Source organism: Homarus americanus, unplaced genomic scaffold, assembly GCF_018991925.1.
Source record: "Homarus americanus isolate GMGI-L3 unplaced genomic scaffold, GMGI_Hamer_2.0 scaffold322, whole genome shotgun sequence".
NCBI classification, from domain to species: domain Eukaryota; kingdom Metazoa; phylum Arthropoda; class Malacostraca; order Decapoda; family Nephropidae; genus Homarus; species Homarus americanus.
The window spans coordinates 1,760-12,500 of NW_024742152.1; the positions used below are offsets into that span (position 1 = coordinate 1,760).

General features: G+C 57.8%; 1 protein-coding gene across 1 annotated transcript in view; it reads right to left on the reverse strand.

Annotated features, from left to right (window-relative positions):
* Nucleotides 1-542: 542 nt before the first annotated feature.
* The window catches only part of LOC121876505 (ras-interacting protein RIP3-like), a gene marked incomplete at both ends in the record, with an annotated part of 18,539 nt that continues 8,340 nt past the window's right edge, over nt 543-10,741 (reverse strand). Inside the window, 3 exons of the mRNA XM_042381635.1 lie at nt 543-593; nt 1,707-1,906; nt 3,724-4,339. Coding sequence (XP_042237569.1) covers nt 543-593; nt 1,707-1,906; nt 3,724-4,339 — 867 coding nt within the window. The remainder of the gene's footprint in view (nt 594-1,706; nt 1,907-3,723; nt 4,340-10,741) is intronic.

Genomic DNA, 10,741 nt, shown 5'->3' on the forward strand with positions numbered 1-10,741 from the left:
CCGTCGTTGCCGGCTGCTGTTGTTGGCGATTATGCCGTTGTTGCGTTGGTGGGTGGTGGTGGTGGTGGAGAGTTCTGTTGTTGCTGCCGTTGCTGGTGATGGTGTTGGTTGCTGCTGGTGGCGTTGGTGGTGGTGGTGGTGAGTTCTTGTTGTTGCTGCCGTTGTTGCTGGTGATGGTGCTGTTGTTGGTGGCGTTGCGGTGGCGGCTTGCTTGCTTGCTGCTGGTGGTTGGTGGTGGTGGTGGTGGCGGAGAGGCTGTTGTTGTTGCTGCTGTTGTTGCTGGTGATGGCGTTGTTGCTGGTTGGTGGTGCAGGAGAGTTCTTGCTGTTGCTGCCGTTGCTTAGTTGCGACGGTGTTGCGCTGTTGATGGCGTTGCTGGCGGTGGCGGTGATGCTGTTGCTTGCTCGCCGCCGTTGTTGTTGGTGACGGTGTTGCTGGTGGCGTTGCTGCGGTGGCGGTGGTGGTGAGAGTTCTTGTTGTTGCTGCTGCTGTTGCTGGTGACGGCGTTGCTTGGCGATGGTGTTGTTGGTGATGGTGCTGGTGGTGGTGGTGGTTTGTTCTTGCTGTTGCTGCTGCTGTTGTTGGTGATGGTGTTGTTGCTGGCGGCGTTGGTGGCGGCGGCGGCAGGAGAGCCGTTGCTTGCTCGCTGCTGGTTATTGTTGGTGATGGTGTTGTTGGTTAAGCCAGCTGTTGTTGGTGGCTGGCGGCGGTGGTGGAGAGCCGTCGTTGCCGGGCGACGGCGTTGGCTGGTGATGGCAAGCCAAGCTGCCGGTGCTGGCAGGCGGCGGCGAGTTCCTGCTTCGTTTGCCGCCGTTGTTGCTGGTGATGGTGCTTTGCTTCGTTGGCGGCGCTGGTGGCGGTGGCGGCGGGAGAGCCATTGCCGTTGCTGCTGTTGTTGGCGACGGCGTTTCGCTTCGTTGCGGTTGCTGTTGGGTGGTGTTGGCGGCGGTGGTGAGTTGCTGTTGTTGCTGCTGTTGTTGTTGCTGTTGTTGCTGTTGCAGGTGGTGGTGGTGGTGGAGTTCTTGTTGTTGCTGCCGTTGTTGATGGTGTTGTTGGCGGTGGCGGTTGGCGGAGTCTTGTTGTTGCTGCCGCTCGTTGTTGGCGGATGTGTTGTTGTTGGTGGTGGTGGTGGTGGCAGGTGATATTCTGTCTGTTGCCGCCGTTGCTGTTGCCAGTCGCTGGCTGGTTTGCTGGCGATGTTGCTGGTGCTGTTGCTGGCGGCGGTTGCTGCCGCCATTGCTGCTGCTGTTGCTGTTGCCGCCGTTGCTGGGCGCTGGTGATGGTGTTGTTGCTGTTGGGAGGTGGTGGCGGTGGCGGTGGAGAGCTGTTGTTGTTGCTGCTGTTGTTGTTGGTGATGGTGTTGTTGTTGGCGGTGTTGCGCCGTGGCGGTGGTGGTGGTGAGAGCTGTTGCTGCTGCCGGTTGCTTAAGCTGGCGACGGCGGTTGCTGTTGGTGGCGGTGGCGGCGGTGGCGGTGGGCCGGTTGCTCGTTGCCGCTGCTGCTGGCGACGCGTTGTTGTTGGTGGCGTTGCTGGCGGTGGTGCAGGATATTTCAGTTGGTTGTTGCTGCCGTTGCTGTTGGTGATGGTGTTGTTGTTGCTGTGGTGGTGGTGGTGGTGGTGGAGAGCTGTTGCTGGTTGCTGCCGTTGCTTCGCTGCTGGTTGCTGTTGCTGCGGTGGCGGTGGTGGCGGTGGTAAGAGTTCCTTGCTGTTGCCGCTGTTGTTGTTGGCGATGGCGTTAAGCTGTTGCCGGTGTTGGCGGCGGTGGCGGCGGTGAGAGCCTTGCTGTTGCCGCTGTTGCTTGCGATAAAGCCTGTGTTGCTGTTGGTGGTGTTGGTGGCGGCGGTGAGCAGGTCCTTGCTTCGTTGCTGCTGCTGTTGCTGGCGACGGTGTCGCTTGTTGGTGGCGCCTGGTGGTGGCGGCGGTGCAGTGAGAGTTCTTGTTGTTGCCGTTGTTGTTGCTGGTGACGGCGTTGTTGTTGGTGGTGTTGGTGGCGTGGTGGTGGTGGTGAGTGGTTGTTGCTGCTGCTGCTTGTTGCTGGTGATGGGTGTTGTTGGTGTTGGTGGCGGTGGTGGCAGGAGAGTTCTGTTGTTGCTGTTGTTGCTGCTGTTGTTGCCGTTGCTGCTGTTGGCTGGTGGCGGCGGCGGTGGTGATATTCCTTGTTGTTGCCGCCGTTGTTGTTGCTTGGTGATGGTGTTGTTGTTGGTATGCTGGCGGTGGTGGTGGCGGTGGAGTTCTTGCTGTTGCTGCTGTTGTTGGCAGATGGTTGTTGTTGCTGGTGCTGGTGGCAGGAGCAGGCTCTGTTGTTGCTGCTGCTGTTGTTGGTGATGGCGTTGTTTGCCGTCAGCCGGCGCCTGGCAGTAGGTGATGAGTTCTGTTGTTGCTGCTGTTGTTGCTGGTGATGGTGTTGTTGTTGCTGGTGTTGGTGGTGGGTGGTGGTGGAGAGTTCTTGTTGTTGCTGCCGTTGTTGCTGGTGATGGCGTTGTTGCTGGTGGTGCTGGTGGTGGTGTTGCTGGCATATTCCTTTGTTGTTGCTGCCGTTGCTTGCTGGTGACGGCGTTGCTGTTGGTGGTGCTGGTGGCGGGTGGTGGTGGTGAGCAGGCCTTGTTGTTGCCGCTGTTGTTGCTGGCGATGGTGTTGGTTGTTGGTGTTGCGGTGGTGGTGGTGGTGATGGTTGCTGCTGCTGTTGCTGGTGATGGTGTTGTTGCTGTTGCTGCTGTTGCGGTGGCGGAGTCTCGTCGTCAAGGCTGCCGTTGTTGTTGGTGATGGCGCTGCTCGTTGGCGGTGCCGGCGGCGGCGTTGCTGGTGATATTCTTGTTGTTGCTGCTGTTGTTGCTGGTGATGGCGTTGTTGCTGGTGCAGTTGGTGGTGGCGGTGGTGAGAGTCCTTGCTTGCCGCTTTTTCGTCGTTGCCGCCGTTGCCGTTGCCGTTGCCGCTTGCTGGCAGGTGAGTCCTGGTTGCCGTCGCCGCTTGCTTGCCGGGTGACGCTGGCGTTCGTTGCTCGGCGTAGAGAGAGTGTGCGTAGGAGAGTTCTTGCTTGCTGCTGCTGTTGTTGTTGGTGATGGTGTTGCTGGGCGGCTGGTGTTGGTGGTGGTGGCAGGAGAGTTCTTGTTGTTGCTGCTGCTGCTGGTTGCTGGTGATGGTGCTGCTGTTGCCGGCGTTGGCGGTGGTGGCGGAGAGCCTTGGTTAAGCCGCTTCGGTTGGGGTTGTTGCTGGCTGATGGTGTTGCTGTTGCGTTGGCGGCGGCGGCGGTGGTGGAGAGTTCTTGTTGTTGCCGCTGCTGGTGCCGTTGGTGATGGTGTTGTTGTTGCCGTGGTGCTGGTGGTGGTGGCGGTGAAAGAGTTCTTGTTGTTGCTGCCGTTGCTGTTGCTGGTTGTTGCTGTTGCTGGCGGTGGTGGTGGCAGGCGGTGATATTCCTGTTGCTTGCCGCTGCCGTTGTTGGTGATGGCGTTGTTGCCGGCGTTGGTGGTGAAGTGGTGGAGAGCCTTGTTGTTGCTGCTGTTGTTGGCGCACGGTAAGCCGTTGCTGGCCGGTGCTGGCGGTGGCAGTGGTGAGAGCCGTTGTTGCTGTTGTTGCTGGATGGTGCTGTTGCAGGCGGCGGCGGAGGAGTCTTGCTTGTTGCTTTCGCCGGTTGTTGTTGAAGATGGCGTTGGCAGGCGGGCGGGAGAGCGTTGTTGCTCAAGCCAGTCAGCCGGATGGCTGGCGGTGAGAGCCCTTATTGGTTGCCGCCGTTGCTGGTGCTGGCGTACGGTGCCGTTGCTGCTGGTGTTGGTGGGCGGCGGTGAGCATTCTGTTGTTGCCGTTGCCAGCTTGCCGCGACGGTGTTGCTTGCTGGCGGTGTTGCTGCTCGGCGGTGGCGGCGCGAGCCTGGGGTTGCTTGTTGCCGCTGTTGCTTGTTGGTGATGGCGTTGTTGCTGGCGTGCTGGGCGGTGGTGGCGCCTTGCTGTTGCTGCTGTTGTTGCTGGCGATGGCGTTGTTGCTTGCGGCGTTGGCGGCGGCGGTGCGGAGTTCTTGCTGCCGCTGCCGCCGCTGGCGACGGTGTTGTTTGGTGTGCTGGCGGCAGGCGGAGAGTCCTTGCTGTTGCCGCCGCCGGTTGCTGGCGGATGGCGTTGTTGTCAGTTGCGTTGCGGCGGCGGAGCCCGCTGCCGCCGCTGAATGTTGCCGTTGCTTCGTTGCTGCTGGCGGCGTTGGCGGCGGCGGCAGTGGTGGTGGGAGTTCTTGCTGCTTTCGCTGCTGTTGCCATTGCCGGTTGCCGCGGCGGTGCTGGCGGCGGCGGTGGTGGTGGAGTATTCCGTTGCCGCCGCTGTTGCTTGCCGGGAGATGCAGGTTGTTGTTGGCGGTGCTGGTGGTGGTGAGAGCGGCGGTTGCCGCTGTTGCGTCAGTGATGGTTGCTGCTGGTGCTGGCGGCGGTGGTGGAGAGTCTTGTTGCTGCTGTTGTTGCTGCTGCCGTTGTTGCTGCTGCCGTTGTGCTTGCTCGGTGATGGTGCTTGGTTGTCGGTGCCGGCGGTGGTGGCGGGTGGTGAGAGTTCTTGCTGTTGCTGCCAGCTGTTGTTGGGCGGATGGTGTTGCTGTTGCGGTGCTGGTGGTGGTGGTGAGAGCCCTTAAGGCTGCCATTGCTGCTGGTGACGGCGTTTGCTGTTGCTGCGGCGTTGGTGGCGGCAGGTGGTGGGTGAGAGAAATTGCTGCTGTTGTTGCTGGTGACGGTACAGTCGGTTAAGCCGCGTAGTGTTGGTGGCGTGGTGGTGGTGGAGAGTTCTTAGTTGGTCGCTGCCGTGCCGTTGTTGCTGGGGCGTGATGGTTGATGGTGCTGTTGCGGCGGTGGTGGGAGAGGCTCTGTTGCTGCCGCCGTTGTTGCTGGCATTATGTTGTCGGCTTGTTGCGTGCTGGTGGCGGCGGTGGTGGCGGAGTTCCTTGCTGTTGCCGCCGTTTGTTGCTGGCGACGGCGTCGCTGCGTTTGCTGGTGCTGGTGGCGGTGGCGGTGGCCTTATTGGTTGCCGCTGTTGTTGCCTGGTGATGGTACGTTGCCGGCTTGCGGCGTTGGCGGCGGCAGGTGGTGGTGGTTGTTGCTGCTGGTTGTTGTTGGTGATTGCGTTGTTGTTGCTGGCGGGTGGTGGTGTTGGTGGCGGTGGTGGCGGTGTTTTGTTTGCTGTCAGTTTGGTTGGTGGTGGCGTTGCTGGTTGCTGGTGCAGGTGGTGGTGGTGGGAGAGTTCTGCCGGTTGCTGGCTGTTGTCGACGGCGTTTGTTGCTGGCGAGGCGTTGCTGCAGTCAGTGGCGGCGGCGGCGGTGGTGGTGGTCCTGTTGTTGTGGTGGTGTTGTTGTTGGTGATGGTGTTTGCTGTTGGTGGTGGTGGTGTTGTTGGTGCTGGTGGTGGTGTGTGGTGGTGGTGTCAGTTGCTGTTGCTGGTGGTTGGTTGGTGGTGATGGTGTTGTTGCTGGTGGTGGTGGTGGTGGTGGTGGAGAGTTCTTGCTAAGCCGCCGTTGCTTGCTGGCGATGGTGTTGTTGTTGTTGGTGCTGGTGGTGTTGCGGTGGCGGCGGTGATATTCCGTTGTTGCTGCTGTTGTTGTTGCCGTTGGTTGCTGGTGATGCGTTGTTGCTGGCGGCGTTGGTGGTGGTGGTGGTGGAGAGTTCTTGTTGTTGCTGCTGTTGTTGTTGGTGATGGCAGTGTTAAGGCTGGTGGTGGTGGTGGTGTCTGCAGGTGGTGGTGGTGGAGAGTTCTTGTTGTTGCTGCTGTTGTTGCTGGTGACGGCGTTGTTGGTGGTGTTGGTGGTGGCGGTGGTGGTGATATTCTTATTGTTGCTGTTGTTGTTTGCGATGGTGTTGTTGTTGTTGGTATTGCGGTGGCGGTGAGAGCTGTCATTGTTGCCGCCGTTGCTGTTGGTGATGGTGTTGTTGTTGCTGGTGCTGGCGGTGGCGGTGGTGAGAGTTCTTGTTGTTGCTGGTGCCGTTGTCAACGTTGGCGATTTGCGTTACTGTTGGGGGTGGCGGTGGTGGTGGTGGTGATATTCTGTTGTTGCCGTTGTTGTTGTTTGCGGTGATGGTGGTGGTGGCGGTGGTGGTGGTGGCGGTGGTGAGCAGTCTTGGTTGCCGTTGCTGCCGTTGTTGTCGGTGACGGTGCTGTTGCTGTTGGTGGTGCTGCGGTGCGGCGGCGGTGGAGAAAGCCCTGCTTGCCAATGCTTGCTGTTGCCCAGATGGCGTTGTTGTCTGCTGGTGGTGTTGGTGGTGGTGAGAGTTCTTGTCATTGCTGCTGTTGTTGCTGGTGATGGTGTTGTTGTTGTTGTTGCTGCGGTGGTGGTGTTGGTGGTGCTGGAGAGTTCTGTTGTTGCTGCCGTTGTTGTTTCAGATGAGCTGTTGCTGGCGTTGGCGGCGGTAAGTGCTTGCAGGCGTTGGAGAGTTCTTGCTGTTGCCGCTGGCTGTTGGTTTGGTGACGGCGTTGTTGTTGTTGGTGGTGTTGCGGTGGTGGTGGAGAAAGCTCTTGTTGTTGCTGCCGTTGTTGTTGGCAGATGGTGTTGTTGTTGTTGCTGCTGGTGGTGGTGCGCTGGTGGCAGGCGTTGGAGTTCCGTTGCTGCTGCTGTTGCTGTTGCTTCCAGATGGTGTTGTTGTTGCTTGGTGGCGGTGCTGGTTCCGTTGTTGCTGCTGGTTGGTTGGAAGATGGCGTTGTTGTTGCGCTGGTGGTGCTGGTGGTGGTGGTGGTGGGTGAGAGTCTTTGTTGCTGCTTTCGTTGTTGTTTGCGATGGTGTTGCTGTTGCTGGTGCGGTGTTGGTGGTGGTGGTGGCAGGAGAGTTCTGCTGTTGCCGTTGCTGTTGTCGATGGTGTTGTTGCTGGTGGTGTTGGTGGTGGTGGTGGCGTCTTGGTTGTTGCCGTTGCTTCGTTGCCAGATGGTTAGTTGTTGTTGGCGGTGTTGGTGCAGGAGAGTTCTGTTGTTGCCGCTGTTGTTGTTTGCGATGGTGTTATGCTGTTGTTGGTGGTGTTTGGTGGTGGCGGTGGAGAGTTCTTATTGTTGCCGCGCTGCCGTTGGGTTTTGCGTTGTTGCGCTGTTGAAAGGTGTTGGTGGTGGTGGAGAGTTCTGTTGTTGCTGCTGCCGTTGTTGGTGATGGTGTTGTTGTTGCTGGTGTTGGCGCCCTTGTTGTTGCTGCTGGTTGCTTAGTTTGTGATGGTGCTTGTTGTTACGGTGCTGGCGGCGGCGGTGTTGGTGGTGTTGAGTCTTGTTGTTGCTGCTGTTGTTGTTTTGTGATGGTGTTGTTGTTGCGGTGGAGGAGTCTGGTTAAGGTTGCTGCTGTTGCTGGTGATGGTGTTGCTTGCTCGCTTGCTGCTGGTGGTGCAGGTGCTGGCGGTGTTGGGAGTTCTTGTTTGTTGCTGCTGTTGCTGTTTCAGATGGCGTTGTTGCTGCGGTGTTGGCGGTGGCGGTGAGAGTTCCTGCCGTTGCTGCCGTTGTTAAAGCTGGCGACGGTGCCGTCAAGTTGTTGTTGGTTGGTGGTGGTGGTGTTGGTGGTGGCGTTGGGAGAAAGTTCTGGTTGTTGCTGCCGCTGTTGTTTGCAGATGGTGTTGTTGTTGCGCTGGTGTTGGCGGCGGTGTTGGGAGTTCTTTTGTTGTTGCTGCTGCTGTTGTTGGCGATGGCGTTGTTGCTGCTTCGTTGTTGCTGGTGGTGGTGGTGGCGTTGGCGGTGGTGCTTTTGCCGTTGCTTTGCTGCCGTTTGCAGATGGTGTTGTTGCTGCGGTGTTGCGGTGGAGTTCTGTTGTTGCTGCTGCTTCGTTGGTTTCGCAGTCGGTAAAGCCGTTGCCGCGGTTGGCGGCGTTGGTGGCGCAGGATATTGGTTGCTGCTGTTGTTGTTTGTGATGGCGTTGCTGGTTTGCCTGCTTGCCGCCGTTGTTCGTTTGTGACGGTGTTGTTGCTGTTGGTGTCGCGGTGGTGGCGGTGAGAGTTCTTGTTGTTGCTGCCGTTGTTGTTTCAGATGGTGCTTGCTGTTGGTGCTGGTGGTGGTGGTGGCGGAGAGTTCTTGTTGTTGCTGCTGTTGCTGTTTTTGTGATGGTGTTGTTGTTGCTGGTGCTGCGGTGGTGGTGGTGTTGAGTTCCTTTGCTTGTTGCTGCCGTTGTTGTTCAGGATGGCGTGTTGTTGGTGCTGGTGGCGGTGGTGGCGCCTGCCGCTGTTGCTGCTGCTGTTGCTGTTTGTGATTGCGTTGCTGCGCTGTTGGCGGCGGTTGCGGTGGCGGTGGCTGCTGCTTGCTGTTTGTGACGGTGTTGCTTGTTGTTGGTGGCGTTGGCGGTGGTGAGAGTTCCGTTGCTGCTGCCGTTGTTGTTTGTGATTTGCGCGTTGTTGCTTGTTGCGGGCTGGCAGGTGGTGAGAGTTCTTGTTGCTGTTGTTGTTGCTGCTGTTGCTGTTGTTGTTGTTGTTGTTGCGTTGCGGTGGTGCTGTTGGCGTTGGTGGTGGTGGTGGTGGAGAGTTCTGTTGTTGCTGTTGTTGTTGCTGCTGTTGTTGTTGTTGTTGTTGTTGGTGTTGAGAAAGGTGGTGGTGTTGCTGGTGTTGGTGGTGATAGTCTTTGTTGCTGTTGTTGCGATGGTGTTGTTTGCTTGGCGGCGCTGGCGGCGGCGGAGTTCCATCGTTGCCGCCGTTGCTGCCTGGCGATGGCGTTGTTGTTGTTGGTTGGTGGAGAGTTCTTGTTGTTGCGTTGCTGTTGTTGTTTCAGTGATGGTGTTGCTGGTGCTGGTGCGGTTGGTGGTGGCGGCGGAGAGTTCTTGCTGTTGCTGCTGTTGTTGTTTGCAGATGGTGTTGTTGTTGGCGGCGTTGGTGGTGGTGGTGGGAGTTCTTGTTGTTGCCGCCGTTGTTGTTTGCGATGGTGTTGTTGTTGGTGCTGGCGGGGAGAGTCTTGTTGTTGCTGTTGTTGCTGTTGGTGATGGTGTTGCGCTGTTGTTGGCGGTGCTGGTGTTGGTGGTGGTGGCGGAGCCTTATTGTTGCTGCCGTTGTTGTTTGTGACGGTGTTAAGCGTTGTTGGTGGTGGTGGTGGTGGAGTTCTGTTGCGCTGCTGCCGTTGTTGCTGGTGATGGCGTTGTTGTTGCTGGCGGTGCTTGGTGGCGGTGGTGGTGGAGGAGAGTTCTGCCGCCGTTGTTGTTTCAGATGCAGTGTTATTGCTGGTGGTGTTGGTGGTGGCAGGAGAGTTCTTGTTATTGCTGTTGTTGTTGTTGGTGACGGTGTTGGTGGGCGTTGGTGGTGTTGCTGGCGGTGTTGGTGGTGGTGAGAGTTCTTGCTTGTTGCCCGGCTGTTGTTGTTTGTGATGGTGTTGTTGTTGTTGGTGCGGCGGCGGAGAGTTCTTGGTTGCTGCCAAGGTTGCTGTTTGCAGATGGCGTTGCTGTTGTTGGTGGTTGGCGGCGGTGGCGGAGAGTTCTGCTGTTGGCTGCCGTTGTTGCCAGAGATGCGTTGTTATTGTTGGAGGTGGTGGTGGTGGTGGTAGGAGAGTTCTTGTTGTTGTTGCTGTTGTTGCTGTTGTTGTTGTTGCTTGCTGTTGTTGCTGTTGGTGGCGCGTTGGTGGTGGTGGTGGCGGTGGCGGTGGAGGTGCCCTTAGTTGCTGCTGGCATTGCCGCTGGTTGCCGTTGTTGCCGGTTGCGCTGGCGACGGCGTTGTTGTTGGCGGTGGTGATATTCCGGTTTGCGTTGCTGCTGTTGCTTGCTGTTGTTGTTGTTGCTGCTTGCCGGTGGTGGTGGCGGTGGAGAGTTCCGTTGCCGCTTGCCGTTGCTGCTGCCATTGCTTGTTGCTGCTGCTTGCTTGCTGGTGATTTGCGCTGTTGCTGGTGGTGTTGCGGCGGCGGTGAGGCCTTGTTGTTGCCGCTGTTGTTGTTGGTGATGGTGTTGTTTGTTGTTGGTGGTGTTGGTGGCGGCAGGTGGAGAGTCTGTTGTTGCTGCTGTTGTTGCTTGGTGATGGTGCTGTTGGTGGTGGTGGTGGTGAGAGTTCTGCTGTTGCTGCTGTTGCTGTTTGTGACGGTTGTTGTTGTTGGTGTTGGTGGTGGTGGTGGAGGAGTTCTTGTTGTTGCCGCCGTTGTTGTTTGTGATGGTGTTGTTGTTGTTGGTGGTGCTGGCGGTGGTGGTGGTGATTCTTGTTGTTGCTGCTGTTGTTGCTGTTGGTGGCGTTGGTGGTGGTGGCGGAGAGTTCGTTGCTGCTGTTGTTGTTTGCGATGGCGTTGTTGTTGGTGGCGCTGGTGGCGGTGGTGGCGGAGCAGGCCCTTGTTGTTGCCGTTGTTGCCAGTTTCAGGATGGTGTTGTTGTTTATGGTGGTGGGGTGGTGGAGAGTTCTTGTTGTGCTGTTGTTGTTGTTGTTGGTGGTGGTGCTTGTGTTGGTGTTGTTGTTGGTGGTGGTGGTGGTGGAGAGTTCTTGGTTGTGTTGTTGTTGTTTGTGTGGTGTTGTTGGTGGTGTTGGTGGTGGTGGAGTGTCTTGTTGTTGCTGCTGTTGTTGTGGTGGGTGTGTTGTGGTTGTTGTTGGTGGTGTTGGTGGTGGAGTTCTTGTTGTTTGATGTTGTTGGTTTCTGATGGTGTTGTTGTTGTTGGTGTAGGTGTTGAGTTTGTTGTTGCTGTTGTTGTTGTTTGTGGTTGTGGTTGTTGTTGCTAAAGTTGTTGGTGGTGGTGGTGGTGGTGATATTGTTGCTGGTTGCTGTTGCTGTTGATGCGTTGATTGCTGTTGCTGGTGTTGGTGGTGCGGCGTGGTGGTGAGTTCTCGGTTGTTGCTGTTGCTGTTGCTGGTGGCGGTGGGCGTTGTTGTTGCT